The 22095-nt window shown below is 37.6% G+C and overlaps 3 protein-coding genes, 1 long non-coding RNA gene and 1 pseudogene across 36 annotated transcripts; 2 read left to right on the top strand and 3 right to left on the bottom strand.

The window, feature by feature from the left end:
- The first annotated feature begins 366 nt into the window (after positions 1–366).
- LOC104723005 (putative LRR receptor-like serine/threonine-protein kinase At5g48740) lies at positions 367–4664 on the top strand. 2 transcript variants are annotated; one of them, XM_010441299.2, is made up of 16 exons: positions 367–545; positions 628–1168; positions 1271–1722; positions 1800–1917; positions 2002–2070; positions 2157–2225; positions 2304–2372; positions 2451–2522; positions 2604–2672; positions 2753–2982; positions 3062–3267; positions 3381–3507; positions 3604–3675; positions 3764–3953; positions 4040–4172; positions 4262–4664. In XM_010441299.2, the coding sequence occupies exons 1-16, from the start codon at positions 476–478 to the stop codon at positions 4478–4480; spliced, it is 2706 nt and encodes a 901-aa protein (XP_010439601.1). In that variant the 5' UTR covers positions 367–475; the 3' UTR covers positions 4481–4664. The 2 variants fall into 2 exon arrangements, with proteins under 2 accessions (XP_010439601.1, XP_010439606.1); XM_010441304.2 differs by having other exon boundaries at positions 415–545; positions 3607–3675.
- On the bottom strand, positions 4502–6760 carry LOC104723019 (pentatricopeptide repeat-containing protein At5g48730, chloroplastic). The gene is made up of 3 exons (XM_010441314.2): positions 6252–6760; positions 5621–6027; positions 4502–5388 (listed from the first exon to the last, which is right to left on the bottom strand). The coding sequence occupies exons 1-3, from the start codon at positions 6663–6665 to the stop codon at positions 4674–4676; spliced, it is 1536 nt and encodes a 511-aa protein (XP_010439616.1). The 5' UTR covers positions 6666–6760; the 3' UTR covers positions 4502–4673.
- Positions 6761–6907: 147 nt separating this feature from the next.
- On the top strand, positions 6908–8157 carry LOC147948718 (uncharacterized; annotated as a pseudogene).
- A 6199-nt stretch (positions 8158–14356) lies between these two features.
- Positions 14357–15121, bottom strand: LOC147948717 (uncharacterized). The gene is made up of 2 exons (XR_015573716.1): positions 14742–15121; positions 14357–14644 (listed from the first exon to the last, which is right to left on the bottom strand). It is a non-coding gene; the product is annotated as an uncharacterized LOC147948717 (long non-coding RNA).
- An 847-nt stretch (positions 15122–15968) lies between these two features.
- LOC104722943 (protein XRI1) lies at positions 15969–19094 on the bottom strand. 32 transcript variants are annotated; one of them, XM_087483954.1, is made up of 11 exons: positions 18765–18939; positions 18556–18621; positions 17863–17918; positions 17658–17780; positions 17437–17573; positions 17032–17095; positions 16847–16949; positions 16720–16757; positions 16555–16638; positions 16242–16444; positions 15969–16177 (listed from the first exon to the last, which is right to left on the bottom strand). In XM_087483954.1, the coding sequence occupies exons 2-11, from the start codon at positions 18576–18578 to the stop codon at positions 16163–16165; spliced, it is 846 nt and encodes a 281-aa protein (XP_087340080.1). In that variant the 5' UTR covers positions 18579–18621; positions 18765–18939; the 3' UTR covers positions 15969–16162. The 32 variants fall into 32 exon arrangements, with proteins under 32 accessions (XP_087340080.1, XP_087339958.1, XP_087340077.1 ...); XM_087483832.1 differs by having other exon boundaries at positions 15969–16073; positions 16158–16447; positions 18765–18935; XM_087483951.1 differs by having other exon boundaries at positions 16242–16447; positions 18765–18935.
- Positions 19095–22095: the final 3001 nt, after the last annotated feature.

Below are 22095 nucleotides of genomic sequence, written 5' to 3'. Positions count from 1 at the left end.
GTTCTGGGAGACTTTAGTATATAAACGATTTGTCCAAAAAGGTTTTTATTTTATTTTATTTTGTCCAAAAAGGTTTTGCTTTATGAGAAAGCTTGAGGAGGATGCATTGAGGATTAGTGTTGAAGCTAAGCAAAACGTTATGTTATATCATTGCATTTGAAGATTCTCTCTCAAGCATAATTCTCATAATCATTCTTTATAATTGAGCAACCAAAATATCAGTCACATATTTGACACTATCTCTCATTCTATTGTATGTAAGGAAGACTAAAGTCTAAAAAAACGTAGTTAAATTGTTAATTAAATTATTAAGTCGACACAGACTGTTAGTGAAATTATGACCACTGAGTAAAGTACCTACGAGTCATCGTCATTGACATCATCATATATATAAAGAGTTAATTCATACACATTACAAGGAAACGAACGAAAACTTAATAAATATATGTTCTTCAGATTTCAATCAGGAAACTAGATGATGCTCTTTTGGGTCGATTTGATTTTGTTCAGTGGCTTTTGGGTGTCTGGTTTCTCCAATCCAGATGGTATGCATAGTCTAGACTTTGTCTCACATTCTTTTTAATCCTTTGCTTTCAACAGTTTGATTGAATCTTTGTAATGGAACAGGTTTCTTGAGTTTGTCCTGTGGCGGATCAGGTTACACTGCGGCTTATAACATCTCCTGGGTTTCAGACAACGATTATATCCAAACGGGTAACATTAGCACGGTTACGTACATCGACAAGAATTCTACTTCCAGTGTTCCCATCAGATTCTTCCCGGATACTCATGATCGCCAATGTTATAAAGTACCTGTGACAGAGAAGGACTTGTCCTCGGTTCTTATTCGGGCCACATTCGTTTATAGAAACTATGATAGCCAGAACAGTCCTCCAGCATTTCATATCTCTCTTGGAAGGAGTATCACTAGTACTGTTGATCTTAGAACCAATGATCCTTGGATTGAAGAGTTGGTTTGGCCGGTCAACAATGATTCTCTTTTGCTTTGTTTGCTTGCGATTAAAGGGAGAGGCATACCGGTTATCTCTTCTCTAGAAGTACGGCCACTTCCTTTTGGTGCTTACAGAAACAGCCTGGAAGGTTCACCCAATGTAATTCTCAGGAGAAGTTACCGAATCAATAGCGGATACACAAATGGGACTATCCGGTATGAATTCTCAGGCTCTGAACTTGATCACTTGCTCTGATTTTTTTTTCCTTCTTTGGTGTGGTTTCTTGAATTTTCTTGGTGAATTTTTTTAAATGGTAGGTACCCTTTAGATCCGTTTGATCGAATATGGGATCCAGATCAAAGTTTTGCACCGTCTCACGCCTCTTTGAGTTTCAGTAGACTCACAAAACTGACTGCCTTCAACATTACTGAGAATCCGCCAGCTTCTGTTCTTCAGACTGCAAGAATTCTTGCTCGCAAAGACAGTCTCTCGTGTAAGCTTCCTCTACATACACTAGGGGACTACTACATTATCCTCTACTTTTCTGGGATACTCTCACTCTCCCCTTCTTTTAGTGTGATGATCAACGGTGAAGTCAAACAATCTGATTACACAGTGACCAGTTCGGAAGCTAAAACTTTGTACTTTACGCAAAACAGAATCAGTTCTTTGAACATCACGTTAGAAAAAATCAAGTTCAATCCTCAGGTGAACGCTCTTGAGGTGTATCAAATACTCCAAATCCCTCCTGAAGCTTCTTCTACCACAGGTAACTCTCTGTTGATTTTTCCTGGATAGAGCAAACTCCACCAGAGCCAAAGTTCATGTTTTAAGTTATCTCTACAGTTTCAGCACTTAAAGTCATAGAGCAATTTACCGGGCAAGACCTTGGATGGCAAGACGACCCATGTACTCCGCTTCCTTGGAACCACATAGAATGTGAAGGAAACCTCGTTACATCATTGTAAAAAAAAACGATCCTTGTCATACCCATTGCTTTCACCATTTCTTGATCGCAGCTCATAGTTTTCTTTTTCTGACTGTCCAGGTTTCTTTCACAAATCAACCTGAGGTCCATTAGTCCAACATTTGGAGACTTGCTCGATCTCAAGACACTGTAAGTTAGCAATTCTTCAACCATTTTTCTAGCATCTCATGTATACATGTGTGTTATCTTGAGTGTTCTCCACTTCTCTCCTGCAGCGACTTGCATAATACATCACTTACTGGAGCAATACAGAATGTAGGCAGCCTCCAGCATCTCCAGAAACTGTAATACTCATCCATAGAACAGTAACGTACTTTGTTAGGTTTCCTGTAGTATTAAAAAGCTTCTGATGGTATATCCAGGAATTTGAGCTTCAATCAGTTGAAATCTTTTGGCTCTGAACTGGAAGATCTGGCCAACCTTGAAGTTCTGTAAGTGATCTTACTGAGAGTTTCTGCATATACGTTCTTTCTTTTTGAAAATTTAAATTATATCTCCATATCTTGAAGGGACCTGCAAAACAACAACTTACAAGGATCAGTTCCTGAAACATTAGGAAAGCTGGAGAAACTTCGTCTCCTGTAAGTAAACATTAAGATCAGGAAGTAGCTTGTACATTATCATATTCACACAAGAAGAATCTTTTTGTTACTTCTTCTCAGGAATCTAGAAAACAATAACTTAGTAGGCCCCTTGCCACAGTCTCTTAACCGAACGGGTCTGGAAGTCAGGTATACAATCTCTGTCTCGGCATTTTCTAACAATATTCTGCTCATTTGTTCCTGGCATTACTGAATTGATGTTTGATCAGGACAACGGGAAATCCATGCCTTTCGTTCTCTTCACTATCATGCAACAATGTGTCTTCAACAATTGACACACCACAAGTCACTATCCCTATCAATAAGAAACACAGGAAGCAGAAACGCTTAGCGATCTTGCTTGGAGTTTCTAGTGGAGCCTTGTTTGCCACCTTCCTCGTCTTTGTTTTCATGACGATCTGCACGAGGAGACAGAGAAACAAAGAGAGAGAGATAACCAGTATGGGAACAATGCTTTCTCTTTGCCCCCACAAAGTTGTCGCTTTATGATTCTTACAGTATAGCAAAATCTGTATCAGGAGCACAACTGAAGATGCAGAACTGGAACACTTCAAGAATCTTTTCTCACAAAGAGATCAAGTCAGCTACCAGGAACTTCAAGGAAGTAATTGGTCGTGGAAGTTTTGGAGCTGTATACCGTGGAAAATTGCCAGATGGAAAACAAGTAGCGGTCAAAGTGCGATTTGATAGAACTCAACTTGGAGCTGATTCTTTCATCAATGAGGTTAAGCGCCCACAATGTCCTCATAAATCACTGGCCATATCTGAATGATGCATTCATCTAGTGATAAGAGTGCTGAGATCTAAAAGTCTCCCTTTGTATTGTCAACCTTCTAGGTGCATCTTTTGTCACAGATCCGCCACCAAAATCTAGTATCCTTTGAGGGCTTCTGCTACGAACCGAAACGGCAGATACTGGTGTATGAGTATCTGTCTGGTGGATCATTAGCTGATCATCTTTACGGTATGCAAATCCTCAAGTATCTGGCAATAGCTCATTGTCCTTTATCAACGTCTTCTTCCTCACAAACATATAGCTTTTTGTGTTTTCTTGGTTCAGCAGGTCCACGTAGCAAAAGGCTGTCAATGAACTGGGTTTCAAGACTAAAAGTTGCAGTTGATGCTGCAAAAGGTACATCTTCAACATCTGTAATTGGTATCATCATACTAGAAAACAATTCCCCCTGACGGATAGTAACATTTTTGTCTTCTTCATGAAGGATTGGACTACCTGCACAATGGAAGTGAGCCGAGAATTATACATAGGGATGTAAAGAGCAGTAACATACTTCTGGACAAGGATATGAACGCAAAAGTTTCAGATTTTGGCTTGTCAAAACAATTTACAAAAGCAGATGCATCTCATATTACTACTGTTGTTAAAGGCACTGCAGGATACCTTGATCCTGAGTAAACTCTTCTGTATCTTATCTCCGCATTCATGATGTATTAACATGTTGATTAGCTTATCAGTAATCAACACTTTGTCATTTCAGATATTACTCCACCCTGCAGCTGACAGAGAAAAGTGATGTCTATAGCTTTGGTGTGGTCCTATTGGAGCTCATCTGTGGAAGAGAACCTTTAAGTCACTCAGGATCACCAGATTCTTTTAACTTGGTCTTATGGGTGAGAGAAACATGATTGTCTTTGTTTTCTCATCTCCCAGTATTTAAGATAACAGTGTAGTTATAAGATCAAAATACTGAAAAATGCAGGCAAGGCCAAACTTACAAGCAGGAGCATTTGAGATTGTGGATGATATCTTGAAGGATACATTTGATCCAGCGAGCATGAGAAAAGCTGCTTCGATTGCTATAAGATGTGTGGAGAGAGATGCATCTGGCAGACCGTCTATTGCAGAAGTTTTGACTAAACTAAAAGAAGCGTACAGTCTTCAACTCTCATATCTAGCTGCTTCAGCACATACAAACTGATAACGCACCACAAACGAAGAGTAAAAAAAAATATACTTGTTACAAATTTTTGTTTTTGTGTTTGTGTTACAAAGTTTTGTAAGCCAACTTAAAATGTATTTACTCTCATACTAACTACCTTCTATCACTAGAACAAGGATATGAATACTAGACATATATATATATATACCAGAAAATTGAGCTCTATTCCTCGCTAAAAATCCGGCTTCTTCAACACAACTTGGGCTTCACCAACAGAGTCAACAACACCATGAAGCTCTTTTACATGGGTAGTCATGCCACTAATTCTATACGCCTTAACCATTGTCCTGTATGTAACTTTATCAGGTTTAAATCCCTTCTTCTCCATGAGTTCGAGAACTCCTTTCATCTCTGCTAACTTTTCCAGCCTCCCATAGGCATCTACCAGGCAGTTAAAGAACACGAGGTCTAACCTTATGTCTGAGTTCTCAATGAAACGCAAGACTCCCCCAATTTTATCAGCTTTACCAGCTCGTCCATAGGCACGAACAAGAGAACATAGTGTAACACAGCTTGGTTTAATTTTCTCTGATTGCATTAGTCTAAACAAGTATTCCATTTGTTTTAAGTCTCCTGCCCTCCCAAACGCATCAATGACCACATTGTAGGTGACTATGGTCCATGAATACTGATACTTCTGCATGTATTCCATCACAGCACTCATCTTCTTATAATTTCCTGATTTTCCATATGAATCAAGGAGGATATTGAAGGTTCTGATGTTGGGTTCAATCCCAGAGCTCTGAAACTTCTCATAACAATTCTCCATCATTTCTATTTGTCCATTGCCCCCAAAGGCTCTAAGAGTCGAGTTCATGGTCCAAGAATCAGGCTTGCAATCATCCTCCCCAAGCATTTGGATAAGTGTTGATTCCATCTCCACAAACCTTCCAAAGAAAGAAGAAATATCTCAGTTCATGGATGCTTTGAACTAAAACATGATAAGTGAAACCATATAATTGTTAAATTCAAGTATTCACTCCATCCCAGCATGTTTAAACACTCCTTTTTTGGCATAAGTCAAAATGTTTGCAACCATGAAACATCACATGAGATGGAGTGATTACAAATTGATATAAAATAATGAAATTCAAAAGGGCAGGACAGGGTGGCAAGTACATTTTTGCTTTCCCATATGCATCGATGAGGGTATTATATGTGATTGTATTGGGTCTAATACCCTGTCTTCTCATATCAGAAAGCAAATCCTGAACCTTATTAAACGCAAAAACCTGAAGAAACGACTTAATGAGGATGGAATACGTGTGCACATCCGGCTGACAGTTATGACTACTTTTCATACGTTCCAGAAGAGTAAACGCAGCATCAAATCGTCCACTCCTACTATACGCAGATAAAAGTGCAGTATACACTTCATGATTCACCACACAACCTTCATTAATCATTGCCTGAAATAGTTCATGAGCCTTCTCCGGCTGTTTGCATTTTCCAAGCATCACAATCAGCTTTACATAGATGCCAACGTTTGGTTTATACCATAGCTGTTCACGCAACAGTTCAAACACCTACATATACACCAACATTATCTTATAAGTACGCGCACACAACTCAACACTTTCACTCTAAAACCATTACTTAGTTATACAATCTGAAGCTAGTATAACCATAATCTGAAATTTTCAGCTAATCAACAAAATCTATAACCAAACATAGCCAAATTAGAGCGTCAAATTCACTATCAATGCCAAAATTAAACGTTGAGATAAATTCGGAGAAGACGAAATCAAACCTGAAGAGCAGATTCCCATCGGAGAGCTGTGATTCTTTCGTGAAGAGACTCGAGAACAGTCCTTGGAAGAAGCTTCTTAGAGCCTTTCTTCTTCTCGATTACAGCCTTTGTAGCTTCTCTTCGTAGTATTATCGATATGGCCTTCCTCGAAGCGATCTTCGTGTTCGTATCCTCTTTACTCTGCTTGTAATCTCTCTCATTCGCGTCCTCAGAATTCATCAGCCATTTGCTTTGCCTCGTATCTCTAAGCGACAAGGAGGAACTATTGTTGCTATTATCGGAAGCAATTGTATGATTCGGCTCGCGAGGGGAGATGGAGATGCATCGTACTGTGACAATTATCTCCGTCGGCCGGCGGTTAAACGCCGTCGGGAGTGGAGGCGCGTGGGGTGTGGAGGTGGAGAGCGAAACCATTTGAACTATCCTCAGAAAGTTTTAAGGATCAGACATTACTGAGGGAAAAAGGAAAATGGAAAGGTTTATTGAATTTTGTTGGGCCAGGCCCAAGTAACTAAAAGGAGATCCTTTGCGATATAAGAAAAATTAAGAGGGGTGACTGGGTGTTATTAGTTTTGTCGTTTTTAAAGAGTTATTATAAGTTTTGAAAACTTTGTTGTTAATATTCAATCTTGAGTCTTGGAGTATACGGGAAAAAAATGAGTCAGGAGGCGATTAGGGTTTTGGAGGCGCACGAGCGGGATGCGATGATGGAGGATATCGGTGAGCGGCATAGGTTGCCGGGGGATCCTCCTGATGGACAGGGGTCTTGGGTGGATCGAGTGAAAGGTACGAATGCGGGAGGTATGAGGACTCCGGAGCAAGTGGTGGATGCTAGATTTGTTTCGGAAAGGGTCCGACTGGAGTTCCCGAATGGGGAAGATGGGGAACCGGTGGTCACGATAGGTAATGAAGTCCTGGAGGCTATGAATAGTGTGTGGGAAAGGTGTATGGTGGTTAAAGTGCTGGGGGTGAATGTTTCGATTGCAGCTTTGAGACGCAAGTTACGTGAGTTGTGGAAGCCTAAAGGAATGATGTATGTTATGGATCTCCCTCGTCAGTTTTTCATGATTAGATTTGAGGCAGAGGAGGAATACATGGGGGCGCTCACGGGCGACCATGGAGAGCATTTGATAGCTACCTTATGGTCCAAGCGTGGTCACCATCTTTTGACCCTATGAGGAACGACATCGATACAACGCCGGTGTGGATCCGCTTGTCGAACCTGCCAGTGAATTTTTACCATAGCCAAATTTTGTTGGAGATTGCCAAAGGCTTGGGACACCTACTTCGGGTGGACGCCACTACGCTAAGATGTGAACGTGGGATATTCGCTAGGGTTTGTGTGGAAGTGGATCTCAAGAGACCGCTCAAGGGTTCCATTTTGATCAATGGAGAGAGGTACTTTGTCTCATATGAGGGGCTAACCAGCATCTGTTCCGGTTGTGGTTTGTATGGCCATATGGTTCATTCCTGTCCACGGAGGGCACAGGAGAAGGTGGTGGATCATACGTCGCAAGCTATGGTGGTATCGGGTCATGTGAGTTCGAGGGACGAGTCTCCGACCGAGGGTGCAGCACCGACCGGGGATGGTTTCATCCTGGTGCGGAAGACAGGTAGACAGACAGAGTCAGGCTCGAATAAGGAAACTTTTGCGGGGGTGACCAAAAAAGGTAATTCGGAATGTGCGTTAAGGGAACCTAATCATGGTGGCAGATCAGAGAATATTCAAGTCTTGAATAGTTTTGGAATGTTGGAGGAGGGTATGACCTCGCTAGAGTTAAGGGAAGGTGTGAATCAGGATGTAGGGAATAAGGAAAATGTGAATACGCTTAATCTTTTCAAAGATGGTAAGCGTGGGACACAATCAAAACAAGTGGTATTTGGAGCTAATGTGGATTTGGGCTGAGGTGGGCCTTGTGAGGGAATTAAAGGGAGGAAGAGTGTCACGGGTAAGGGCTCGGATAAGATAAATCATAAGGCCAATCATAGGGCAGTTGGGCCTCCTCGAGGTTTAGTTTACGGCCCGACAAAGAAAACTGAGGAGATGTCTGTCAATGGTAAACGCCTGCGTGTGGTGTCGGAGACGGTTGGTTGACCTGGAGGTTGTTTTGTGAGTAAAGGGAATGAGATTCAGGAAGCTCAGATGGCGGCTTCCTCTTCGGAGGTGGTGGATGCGAGCTTACCGATGGAACCTTGCGAGAGGGTTTCAAATACAGATGTGGCTGTCGGACAAGGTCCGTTGGAGGAGGTGATGGTCCCTCAAAGTGCTTGACGGACCTCTCCGGCTATTCTGTTTGTTTATCACATAGAAAATAGGAATTGTCTGATGTGGAATTGCTGGGGGCGAATAAACCCAACTTTAGGAGGTCAATCCGATACCTATTGAAGACGTTCAAAACTGATGTGTTAGCGGTGTTCAAAACGCATGCCAGGGGAGATCGTGCTAGTCAGATCTGTCGAGGAATTGGGTTTGAGCACAATTATCGTGTGGATGCAGTGGGGCAAAGCGGAGGTCTTTGGTTGTTGTGGAGAACCGAAGTCGGGAGTGTGGAGGTGGTTGAAGCTTCCAACCAGTTTATTTATGCAAGGATTACGAATGGTGAGGAGGTTATTAATCTGATTGTTGTATGCGGCTCCGACGTTGAGTAGGAGAAGTGGTTTAAGGAAGAAGTTGACGGAGGTGATTCGGGGTGTGGTTGGGCCCGTTATAATTGGTGGAGACTTTAATTCTATTGTTCGGGTGGATGAATGAACTGGAGGTAAAGGTCGCCTATCGCCGGACTCATTAGCTTTTGGAGATTGGATCCATGAGCTGTCCTTAATCGATTTAGGTTTTAAAGGGAACCAATACACTTGGAGAAGAGGTCGAGTGGAACAGTCCTTTGTTGCAAAGAGATTGGATCGCATCTTGTGTTGCCCCCATTCTTGTTTGAAGTGGCAGGAAGCCAATGTAACTCACCTTCCCTTCCTAGCTTCGGATCATGCTCCCTTGTACTTGCAGTTGTCACCAGAAGTGACTGTTGATGTGAGACGACGACCATTCCGTTTTGAAGCGGCTTGGTTAAGCCATCCGGGGTTTAAGGAGTTAATTGATACGTCTTGGAATAGGAATCTGTCAACCCAAGAGGCGTTGTGCGAGTTGCGTAGAGTCCTATTAAGATGGAATAAGGAAGTATTTGGTAATGTTAAGGCGCGTCAGGAGAAGCTGGTAAGGGAGATCGAGGTTGTACAGGCTATGCTTGATCAGAACCAGACTAATGATCTGTTGGAGAGGGAAGCAGTGCTACTAAAAGAACTCGATGTGGTGTTGGAGCAAGAAGAGCTTATTTGGCTCCGGAAGTCGAGGGAGAAATGGGTGGTGCAGGGGGACAAGAATACACAGTTTTTTCATTTGTCCACTATTCTTAGACGCTGCAAGAATCACATTGACATGTTGAGAGATGCTGACGGAAGGTGGGTCTCGACTGCAAAAGATATCGAAAGGATAGTTGTCGAGTATTTTCAAAGGCTTTATTCTTTGGAGGATGTGGTGCAGGTTGTGGAGAAGCTACCATTAAGAGGTTTTGTGAGGTTGACTTATGATGATCAAATGGCGTTGAGCAGACCTTTTACTGGTTTGGAGGTAGAATGTTCAATGCGGAAGATGGGTAAGTACAAAGCTCCGGGTCCGGATGGTTTCCAACCTGTCTTCTATCAACAGTGTTGGGATGTGGTTGGGGAGTCGGTGACTCGCTTTGTCTTAGACTTTTTTGAGATAGGGATATTACCTCCTACGGCTAATGATGCGATTGTTGTGTTGATTGCTAAAGTGGTGAAGCCTGAGAGAATAAACCAGTTCTGACCGATAAGCTTGTGCAATGTTCTATTGAAGATTATTACCAAGACAATGGTGGGAAGATTAAAAGGAGTTATGACTAAGTTGATAGGCCCGGCTCAAGCAAGTTTCATTCCCGGTAGGCTCAGTTCAGATAATTTTGTTGTGGTTCAGGAAGCAGTTCATTCCATGCGCCGCAAGAAAGGAACAAAGGGATGGATGTTGCTGAAACTTGATTTAGAGAAGGCTTATGATCGAATCAGGTGGGATTTTCTGGAAGATACGCTCAATGCAGCTGGGCTTTCAAATTTATGGGTCCGATGGATTATGACTTGCGTCTCAGGGCCCTCAATGAGTTTGCTGATTAATGGAGAGAGAACAGAAGCGTTTAGGCCTCTGAGGGGTTTGAGACAGGGAGATCCTTTGTCTCCCTACCTCTTTGTTCTTTGCCTGGAACGGCTCTGTCACTTAATAGAGGGATCGATTGAGGAAAAGAAATGGAAGCCAATTAGTTTGTCAAGAGGAGGACCGAAGCTTTCCCATATTTGCTTCGCTGATGACTTGATCCTATTTGCAGAGGCTTCTGTATCGCAGGTCCGTGTGATACATAGTGTTTTGGAAAGCTTCAGGGCAGAAGGTAAGCTTGGAGAAGTCCAAAGTGTTCTTCTCTGAGAATGTATCTCGCTAATTGAGGATGCGTATTAGTGATGTCAGTGGTATCCAGGCAACTAGGAATCTTGGCAAGTATCTAGGCATGCCAGTTCTTCACAAAAGGATAAACAAGGAGACTTTCGGGGTGGTTCTTGAACGTGTCTCTTTGCGGTTATCAGGCTGGAAGGGACGTCTACTAAGCTTTGCGGGCCGTCTTACACTCACGAAAGCAGTTTTATCTTCAATACATGTTCATTCGATGAGCACAATCAAGCTACCGATGAGTATTTTGAATCAGTTAGACGGAGTGTCTAGAGACTTTCTATGGGGGAGAAGTTTGGAGAAGCGGAAACAATACTTAGTGGCATGGGATAGAGTTTGTTACCAAAGGAAGACGGAGGGCTTGGTATCAGAAAGAGTTGTGATATGAATAAAGCGTTTTTGGCGAAGATTGGGTGGCGTCTGTTACATGACCAAACTAATCTGTGGGCTAGGGTTGTGAGAAGTAAATATAAAGTGGGTGATATCCATGATCTTACCTAGATGAATGCTCGTAGTAATTGGTCCTCAACTTGGCGGAGTGTGGGTATTGGGTTACGAGAGGTGGTGCTCAAAGGTCAGAGTTGGGTTCTTGGGGATGGGCGGCGTATAAAATTTTGGACTGATAAGTGGTTATGGGGGAAGGCGATGGTGGATTAGGCTCCCGAGAACGTTCCAGTAGATATGCAGGGTCTGATGGTGAGGGATCTATGGCAAGATGGAGTGGGGTGGGATTTCACTCGGATCTCACCACATGTGTCTGAAAACCAAATTTTAGAGTTGGTTGTAGTGGTGGTTGATAGTGTAGTAGAGGCTCGGGATAAATTGTCTTGGGGTGAGACTGCGGATGGTAAGTTTACTGTCAAATCCGCCTACGCTCTACTCACGAGGGATGACACACCAAGACCAAATGTGAAAGACTTCTATCAACGAGTGTGGAAAGTGATGGCACCAGAAAGGGTCAGAACATTTCTATGGTTGGTGGGTAACCAGGTGTTGATGACAAATGAGGAGAGGTTTAGGAGGCATTTGTGTGATACTCAGGTATGCCAAGTGTGTCATGGAGGAGTGGAGACTATTTTGCACATCCTTCGTGATTGTCCTGCTATGGCAGGAGTGTGGTCTTGCTTGTTACCCGTTCGTCAGGTACAAGTGTTTTTCTCTAAGTCGTTACTGGAATGGATTTATGCGGGTTTGAATCAGGGGGATCAATGGGCTGGCCTAGGTCCTACACTTTTTGCGTTATAAGTTTGGTGGGGCTGGAAATGGAGGTGTGGAAATGTGTTTGGTGAGAATAGGTTATGGCGGGATCGAGTTCAGTTTCTGAAAGATCTAGCGACCGAGGTATCTAGGGCCAATGAGAGGAATGGGGAAGGTAGTACTAGGAGTGGTAGGGTGGAAAGACAAATCAGCTAGGTTAAACCTCCGGATGGTTGGCTTAAACTTAATACAGACGGTGCTTCACAAGGTAATCCAGGACTAGCATCTGCTGGTGTGGGGAGTCTATTATGGCTTACACATCGCTTGGGAAAGGAGGGTTGGACATTTGGAGTTGGAAGTGGATTCAAAGGTGGTGGTTGGTTTCTTGACAGCGGGGATTTGTGATTCTCACCCGCTGTCTTTCCTAGTACGGTTGTGCTATGACTTTCTTATGAGGGACTGGATAGTCCAGATTTCACACGTGTATAGGGAGACCAATTGTCTTGCAGACGGATTGGCGAACTATGCTTTTTCTTTGTCCTTAGGTTTTCATTCTTTTAATTTGATCCCGACGGAGCTTATTCTGATCTACCGGGAGGATGTTGCTGGTTTTTCAAGACCACATTTAGTGCATGTGTAATGTGTTTACTTTGCTTTTAATAATATGGGATTTTATTCCGTTTTCTTACCAAAAAAAAAATATTCAATCTTCAATTACAAAGAATATTTAAATCATGTGTTATTTATAAAAAAATATTATTTTTACTAATCATAAATATTATTTTACCGCTCGTTTTCACTCAACCAATGCTTTTCTTTCGCTATAGCTAACCGTCTTATTGTTAATTATATTTTTGTGAAAATAGACCAGATTAACACAAAATTGGAAAAATATTGCTAGATTGACATCCTACTTTAGAGAAAAACTAGATTGACACAATGTTATGTTTAAATTACCAAAAAGCCAACAAAAATTGAAATTGGAAATAAAAAATATAGAATTAAATACTAAATAAAACTAATAATACTGAAACATAACAAAAAAAAAAGGACATTCAGTTTCTTATTTCTCCTTCGCTACAACCAAGAACAAAAGAGAACCTTTGAAATTGTTTTATTCATATATGTTTGATACTTTCTAACAATTTCAAACCAGCGAACCTGTGTGGTATGATTATGAATCTCAAAAAGGAGAAAGCATGATTAAATCCACATTGGAGAGGAAGAAGAAGGAATTTATGGAAAAATAAGATGAACCAAAAAAAGAAAAAAATTTCAGTCGATATAGGGGAGGGGAGGCACGATACAAAAGAGAAAAAAAGGGTAAACCCTAGATTCTCGCCATATATGGCAACTGCTACAAAAGTCTGTCGCTTAACTTAAAAAAAAATCTGTCACCAAAGACACTAATAAATCTGTCATTACTCTGTAAAAAATCTGTTATAAAAAATCTGTTATCAAACGCGAAATAATAGATTTATCATTACAGATAACAAATCTGCTGTCACTATATCAATAAAAAACAAAACTGTTATCATTGTATTCATATATAATAAATCTGTTATTAAGCAGCAGATTTTTTAGTAAGAAAAAAAAACTGTCATAACATAAGAAAATCTGCCACAACGTATATTGTGCATGTGGGTCAATATAGCAATTTTAAAAAGACTTTCGAAAATCTGTTATCAAACAACAGATTTTCCCTTCAATCCAAAAGTCAGTCATAACTAAAAAAAAATCTGTCACCACTAGATGTCAAACTAGCAATTATTTTTACGTTTATAAATCTGTCGCAATGTGACAGATTTTTTAAGTGAAAAATAAAACTGTTGCAACAATCATAAAAAATCTGCCACAAAATTCCTAGAAATTTGACTAAAACAATGAAAATCTGTCATGACTTTATAAATAAGTCTGCGTGTTAAGAAAATCTGCTGTCCATGAAAAATCTGTCATTATACACTTCAAATAAATCTGCCATATAAAACAAATCTGCCGTCAAATTCTGCAAATTAATCTGCCATCTAAAATAAGTCTGCCAAAAAAAAACTGCCATCAACTATAAATCTGCCACTTACAAATTAGTCTGCCATTACATGTATGACAGACTTTTATAAAAAAAAAAAATAACGAAATTGCAGGAATTTTTTACAAAGGGTAATATTAACTTTTGTTTTTTTCCTAACAAAGCAAAAAGGGTATTTTTGGTATGAAACTAACCCAACTGACCCTCAAATTTTAGGATCTAATCTAGCAATTAACTGTTCAATTTGGGTCAAACTAGTAATTCTCCCTATATTTTTTACAACCGTTAAAAAAGGGAAAGTCCTTTAACTGCTTTGCAATAATATGCTGAAACGAGAATACTAATTGAACCGAAAAAGAAAAAGAAAAACTGTAATCATCACCAGATCAACTTATAGTTTTAAATTTATATCCTTATGATCCATAGGACATACATTAACAGTTAATAATAATATTTCATTATTTGCATTATTAATACTCTTTCTGTTTCAAAATATAAGATGTTTTGCTTTTTATTTTTTTATTTTTTAAAAAATAATATAGGATGTTTCTTGGGGTGCTTTTTACCTTTAAACTTGTATATTTTGAATTGGAGGAAGTATTGTCTTGCAACTATTATTATTTTCCCCCCATATTATCTTCCAAATTCCAGTCTTTTTCGCATCTGATATTAAAATTTGTATTACTTGGAGGTTGCATCCGAATATTGAATACTTTTCTAACACTAATGCTAATGGGATAGGGACTTAGTTAGAAGCGACCTGAGATCTAGGAGAGAAGTTCCCTAGTCAACCAAAGCCAGACGAATGAAAACAACTTCCCTTCAACGAGATCGACCTCACGTCAAATCAGAACAAATTAATGGAAAAAAAGATTTGCTTCTTTTACTTGTACTATATAGCAGTCCAACCAGAGACATAACAGAGGTTTTTGGCTTTCAGTTTCAGGTAACAATAAGAACCAGAGACTTTTATACAACCAAAAATTATCCTACCACATGGCTAACAGATTTTAAGTTCTCTTTCTTAGGCCAACTCCAACGGGCACACCAAAACACCAAATTATAGTGTTAATGTTCTCCAACCATACACTAAAACATTTTTTTGGTGTTTTGTGAATAGTATTACACCATATTTGGTGTAACACTATTCACAAAACACTAAAAATATATATATTATTTTATTCATGTTTTTGATTTAAAAATATATTAAAATTATTGTTAATCAACTAAAAACTAGATATATCATTAATATTTTAAAATATTCTTATTACATTTAGTAATATAAATTAGTAACTATAATTAATATAGTATAAAATAATAATTACAATTAAATTTTAAAATAAATATTAAATTTAATAAGATTAAAAGGTCATACTAAACTTCAATAAAAATAATAAAAACATTATATTCCAAAATTAAAACTAAACAAACATAAAAACTAAAATCAATAAGATACATAATATAATTTTGAACAACAATCTAATTTCCTTGAACAACAATCTTAATCTAATTTCCACTAAGATAATCATAGTACTGACTAAAATTTGGTTGGTCTTCATCTTGAGATTATTGTTCTTGAACATGTTCTCCTTGAACTAAATCTTCTTGATTTTGGGATGCTCGATATTGGGATCCAAAATACTAGCTTTGAGAACCTTCTCCGTGTTCTTCATTTTAGTTTGTTGCTGCTCTTCTTCTCAAAATTATTAAAAAATGTATTTTCTGTTATTTTAATTTATTGATTGTAATTTTCTGTTAAGTACTGAATTGGAATAAATCGTTTATATAAATGTTGATGTTTTATTAAACTGTTAAAGAATTTTAGTTTAATAATATAATAATCAAAATTTTTGTTTTTAATGTGAAATTTGGTGTTGTGGTTGGAGATGAAAAACTTTTTGGAACACCAAAACATTAAATTTAGATACTAAATTTAGTGTTTTGGTGTTTTATGGTTGGAGTTGCCCTTACTACACAGACACCAAAAGAAACAAGAACATGATTCATAATAAGATCTTGAAGAGTATTTAGCCGCTGTACCGATGAAGGCCCTTGACTGGAACTATATCCGACAAAAAGGATTTAAGGGCCTCTGAGAATAAGGCAAAAAGTTTAAAAGTTTTCAGCAGTGAATTTCAAACCTTAAAATACTTCCTATCAGCTTAGTACTACTTACTTAGCTCAGCTTAGCTTAGCCTCTCGTCCTCATTATCGTGATGCTTCCTTTTCCTCCTTCGGTGCGGATTTTAGTCTTCCCTACAACAGGTTTCCCAGAGAATGCAGAAGTTTGGATCACTACAGGCTCTTCTTTGTCTTCCTTTGGTTTTGGTGGTGGATTTCGGATTTTCTGGTTTATGTCCTTGAGAGTCATACCACCATGAACCCCACATGGTTTGATGAATGCAAATGGATAGATGATAGAAGATGGCAGCTTTGAAACCGGCCTTGAAAAAGATTTCCTACCTGCTATTACCAATTAACATTCAAATAATGTTTTGTTTTCTCATATTATTGTCACGAAATAAGTGTGTAACTATAAGACAAATTTATGACTAAATCATTATATATTTTACCTTTAAAGATAACATTTGGAGAAGAACGAGTAACAGGCCGCTGAACTTCCCGGGTTTCTGTTTCTGGTGGCACATTTAGATACTCTGCAACAAACACAGGGATGTTAGCAAGAAAAGCCAAAGCTAAAGCAAGCTACGGGAGAGACCAAAGCAAAGAAATCTGACCTGAAATATCTACTTGGACATCAGGTGAACCAAAGTTTCTGAGATAGAACAAAAATTATTATCAATTAATTAAGCAAATGGTGCTACTAAACATAACATAAGCAAAAAAATGAAGGTCGGAACATACAAGCCATCAGGTAGGGTTGGAGTCTCAGCATCATTTAAGCATTCAGCGTACCACTCTTCAGCATACAGATCAAGGCCCTCGAAGCTTGAGGCAGAGGCGTCTTCTGAAAAAGAGACAATGTATTATTGTTTAAATGATAAATGCATTGGCCAGATTAACTTGGAAAAATTATAGGAGATCCCAACCTGAAAACCCTTCTATAAGCTGAGACCCTTCGGGTAAAAGCTCATCAAATGTATCATCTCTAGCCTGAACATGCATAGGAGAGACATCAATCATAACATTAAAGAAAGTATCAGAACCTCATACAACCTCCTAAGCTATCCATTTTTACTAAGATAACTTGCCACAATAGGTCCATAACAATTGAATTAGGCAGTCAGACACAAAAGAGATTTCATTTGCAAACGTATGAAATGAACACGCATCCACATTGCAGCCTGTATGCAGTGTGAAAAACAATGATCTTACATCTTAGGTCTGCATCCTAACAAGTGAGCAATGAGTTTGGATATCAAGAACATATCTGCAACGCATCTGTGGGCATTTGGTGCATAGCTAAAGACGAGATATGGGGTTTGTGTACTCACGCTTGATTTCAAGATTGCAGAGAAACTCTCACTGCTGAAAAGGGATGTTTCAGGTTGGTCTTCAAATTGTAACATCCGACGCCTCTTCAAAGCAGAGCGTGTCTCACTATGCGCTTCCAGTTTCCTGTTGGTGTCATCTGAAGCCATACTCTTTAGATTAGAAACCATCATTAAAAAGACATCAGAAATTAAATTGATGACATGAAAAAAGTAAGCACAACCTGTTGTGACATGATAACCCAAGTCGCTACACGCCTTCACAGGAGTGGTTTCATCATCAAACATGTACGAGTGATCTTCTTGGTTTAATGTGACTTCAGTCATGGTGCAATCAGGCACATCTGCTGGAGTTTGAAAAAGAGAACAATTCAATCATGCTTGTCACAGTTGCTGTAAAGAGTTACTTGATGTAAGAAAAAAACTTACAGAAATGAGACTGTGGTTGGTGATTATAGTTCTCTTGCCAATTCCATGAGGTGCTACTGCAAAATTACATGTTTAGAGACAACTGTTTTACCAATCAATGTAGTCTACTTGAAAGCTGGAAAAGCCTTAACAAATGAGCAAACTATGCAAGTAGAGTAGTACATTGTAAACATCAAGCTCAATCACAACATCCCAACCTGAATCATGACCACTGTCTAAAGTTAAGACTCGAGAACCAAACATAAAACACCATTTCTGACAGCAATAAAAAGGGGCTTATGATTTGAGTAATCTTAAACATTAACAAATCCGAAATGATTGATGAAACAATTAATAAATGATCCAAACATTTTCATTAAGAAAACTCCACAAAACATTTCTTAACTCACAATTAAGATAAAAAAAAAATCCAACATTTCATCATTCGCATTAAACCCAGAAATCAAATCAAACCGAACAAATCAGAACCAAATCTAAGCGATTGCAGTCAAAACCCAGACAAGCGAACACTCGAATCAGACTAACCAAACACAAAATCCCACAAAAATCGAAGAATGCGAAACCAACCAATCAACCAAATCACACAAGCACAATAACTAAACGAGAACCAAAAAAAACATCAAAATCAAAAAAAAAAAAAAAAAAAAAAACAAATCGAGATGAAATAAACAGCAAAAAAGGGGAGAAATCTACCGATCGTCGTCTCCGTAATCCATCGATCTTCTTCTTCAACTCCTTCCAACTTCTCCGAAGCAGTAACTAGCCGTTGCCCAGAAAAATGAAACCACACAAAAAAAAAAAAATCAACACTACGAACAAAAGAAAAAAAACATGCACGCTCCAAAGACCCAGAACCATTTTATATATAAAAAAGAAACAGATTTATTTTTTTAATCACTGACCTGGTGTGCTCGAGATATGTGCTTAGTGCTTACTGCTTAAAACCCAGAAGCAAAAAAAAAAAAAAAAAAAAAAAAAAAGTATTGTTAATAGCGGCGAGTTTCTCTCTCTAGGACACGCTGGTCAATATTTATAGTACTACTACTAGTCTCTCTCTGCGTCTCTCTATTTATGAGGAGAGAGAGAAAATTGCAAGGGAAGCTTTTATTTATTTATTTTTGTCTAATCTCTCTCTTTGAGAAGAAAAAGAAAAGACCATTGCGAAGCACGCTTTCTGGTTTCTAGTTTCAATGTCGTCGTAGTGCTTTCCTCTTTTCTCGCGATTTTTCTTTACTTAATTTGGTTTTTCGCAATTATTATTATTAACTACTTAATTTACTTACTACTAATCATCATCATCAACTTTATTTTTCTTCATTGTGTAAATGAATCTCTTTATTCATTTTGGATATTTCAATATTCACTTTTTAGATCTTAATTTCACTTAATTTAGTGTTTTTTTTTTAATTTGTATAGAGTTGAATACACATCATAAATATATGTATAGAGTTAGATTAGATCAATTCTGATTTTTCTGAGTCATTTGTTAGTCACTTTAGGCATGTATAAAATGGCAGAAAATGTGTTATGATTCATTTCCAACTTTATGTTATTCTTCAAATGTGTATATTAGTAATAAAAAAAAAGTTTGCTAAAAATTTCATATTAAACTTTTTTTTAAAACAGATAGTGGAATAAACTGGTATAAGGTTGTTTCTTTTTATTTTTTTTATAAATAATTTTTTTTGCTCTTGATATAATAGTGACAAAATTAGTTCTTATATGATTTATACGTTAACAAAAATATTAAACGCGCAATAAATATAATATACGTTTTGATGAACAAGAACTAAAAACGTTAATTTCATAATGTTTAATTAGAAAAAAAAATATAACGTCTATTTTATTTTATCTTTCAGATAAAAAAGTCAATAGACTCACGTTTTAAGTTCATTTGCGGATTTTTCAAGGAACAATGATTCCAAGCTACGCTAAGTATATGTTAACATATCGTCACACATACAAACAATTTAAATATTTTATTAACTACACGAACTATTGTCATTACATAAGCACATCCATAAACAAATATGAGTTATGTGTACAACACCATAATCATCTAATTCTGATATTTTGCTTGCCGGAATCTGGTGTTGACCAGTGTTAACTGATGTTGACCGGCGTTGACCAAAATTTTTTTTTTTAAACAACAAAAAATTTAAAAATAATTACATAACTTTACTAAAAAATTATATAATTAAATTTTACTACAAATAGTATAACAAATATACATTTTCCTTTTGTAAATTCAAAACATGGTTTATAATTTTATACCATATCATTTGTATACCAAATTATATTTTTTATACACAAAATGTATATTTGTTATATCATATTATATTTGTTATATACAAAAGGATTATGTATATTTGTTATAATATTTTGTAGTAAATTTTTATAATATACAAAATTTTCCTTTTGTATATAACAAATATAATATGGTATATAACAAATGTTGAGAGATATAATATTTTCTTAAAATATTTTGGCTTAATGTTCATAGATCTTTTTACAATTAAGTCTAATTTGTTATATTGTTTTTTTGTCAAAGTATATTGCACCTTCCTATATATTTAAACTTTGATTTACCATTATTTGTTATATAAAAATATTTAATAGCATGCTACAGAATAAAATATAATATGGCATACAAATGATATGATATAAAATTAAAATTCAATTTTTGAATTTATAAAAGGAAAATGTATATTTGTTATATTATTTTGTAGTAAAATTTTATTATATAATTTTTTAGTAAATTTATGTAATTATTTTAATTTAATTTTTGTTATTTGTCAAAATATTATTTTTTTAGTCAGGTCAACATCGGTCAACGCCGGTTAATACTGGTCAACAACGGATTCTGGCAAACAAAACATCAGAATTATATGGTTATGGTGTTATACACATAACTCATGTTTGTTTATGGATGTCTTTATGTAATGACAATAGTTCGTGTAGTTAGTAAAACATTTATATTGTTTACATGTGTGGCGATATGTGTAACATCCGCAACCAAATTGTGGGGTTTTGGGATGGGTGTCGATCGACACCAATGGTAGTGTTGGTCGACACCAACATTTTCTGGGTTGACCAGATTGATTTGAATTGTCGATTTGGGGTCGGTTTGGTTTAAGGAAACCATTTAACCGAGCTATTTAAACTAAAAGTCGACCTAAGTCATGGGTAGAGTTGTGTTTTGCCGCTTGAGAGAGAGAAAAAGAGGAGACAAGTGTTCTTGAGAGTTTTAGAGAGATTGTGAGATTTATGAATTTGTTTTGAGAGATCTGTTCTAATGGAGTGGAGATCTTGTTCTAGGAACAAAGGAGGAATCTTCAAAAGGATTGGATTGATCGTTTGTTGGTCAGAAACTTCCTGCAAAGAGGTGAGTGCATGACCATGGTTGATCTAAGCCTGAGATTTCTCTTGTCTTGTTTGTTTGGTGTTGTTTGTGGTGTTTTCTTGCTTGTTATGGTTGTTATAGGGTTCCTACGGATTCATATGGCTTTGGGATCGAGTTTTGGACGGATTAGAGGTGATGAGAAGCGAGATTCGACTCTCGGCTTCGAGCAAATCGCGTCGGCGGAGACAGTTTCGAGCGACACCAGGTGGGTGTCGGTCGACACCATGGAGCAGCATCGATCGACACTGTGGGGTAGTGTCGATCGACTTGTTTCCTGTGTTGCATGTCTTGTTTGTTGATTGATTTGACATTGGTATCTCAGTTTCTTGTGTGTATAGCCCAGTAGATGGGAGGATTGCCTCACTGAGTGTTTAAAAAATACTCATGCATCTTAATTTGTGTTTGTGGTGCAGGTAAAGGCAAAGTGTAATCGTGGAATCAAGGCAATGAAGAGGAGGATGTTCTAGTGGCTCGATTGGTTGTTGTCTGGCTTCTGTTAGGTTGCTAGAGTTGAGTCAGTAGAACCTTTCTAGGTTGCTGGTTGGATGTTTTATGTTTCTGTTTGGTTGGTTTAATACTGCTATTGAATTATTGGCTTATTATGTATTTGATATTTATTGGATATTGATATTGTTTTATGTTATCCGCTGTTGTGTGGTTGTGGTTAGGTGACTAGTGGGTATGGGACTTTAGAACTTTAGATTACTATTATTATTATTATTATTATTATTATTATTATTATTATTATTATTATTATTATTATTATTATTATTATTATTATTATTATTATTATTATTATTATTATTATTATTATTATTATTATTATTATT

Source organism: Camelina sativa, chromosome 2 (assembly GCF_030686135.1).
Source record: "Camelina sativa cultivar CO46 ecotype springtype chromosome 2, ASM3068613v1".
Classification (NCBI taxonomy): Eukaryota; Viridiplantae; Streptophyta; class Magnoliopsida; order Brassicales; family Brassicaceae; genus Camelina; species Camelina sativa.
The sequence above is the reverse complement of the archived record's forward strand: the minus strand, read 5'-3'. Positions and strand labels throughout refer to the sequence as shown.

Coding starts and splice junctions, on each gene's coding strand:
- LOC104723005 (XM_010441299.2), top strand. CDS start 476: ATGATGCTCTTTTGGGTCGATTTGATTTTGTTCAGTGGCTTTTGGGTG. Junction 1,169..1,270: donor TACACAAATGGGACTATCCG/GTATGAATTCTC, acceptor TTTAAATGGTAG/GTACCCTTTAGATCCGTTTG. Junction 2,983..3,061: donor CAAAGAGAGAGAGATAACCA/GTATGGGAACAA, acceptor AATCTGTATCAG/GAGCACAACTGAAGATGCAG.
- LOC104722943 (XM_010441238.3), bottom strand. CDS start 18,578: ATGGATTACGGAGACGACGATCG. Junction 17,781..17,862: donor CCAACCACAGTCTCATTTCT/GTAAGTTTTTTT, acceptor TTCAAACTCCAG/CAGATGTGCCTGATTGCACC. Junction 17,096..17,436: donor CTGCAATCTTGAAATCAAGC/GTGAGTACACAA, acceptor ATGCATGTTCAG/GCTAGAGATGATACATTTGA.
- LOC104723019 (XM_010441314.2), bottom strand. CDS start 6,665: ATGGTTTCGCTCTCCACCTCCACACCCCACGCGCCTCCACTCCCGACG. Junction 6,028..6,251: donor GATGGGAATCTGCTCTTCAG/GTTTGATTTCGT, acceptor GTGTATATGTAG/GTGTTTGAACTGTTGCGTGA. Junction 5,389..5,620: donor GCATATGGGAAAGCAAAAAT/GTACTTGCCACC, acceptor TTTCTTTGGAAG/GTTTGTGGAGATGGAATCAA.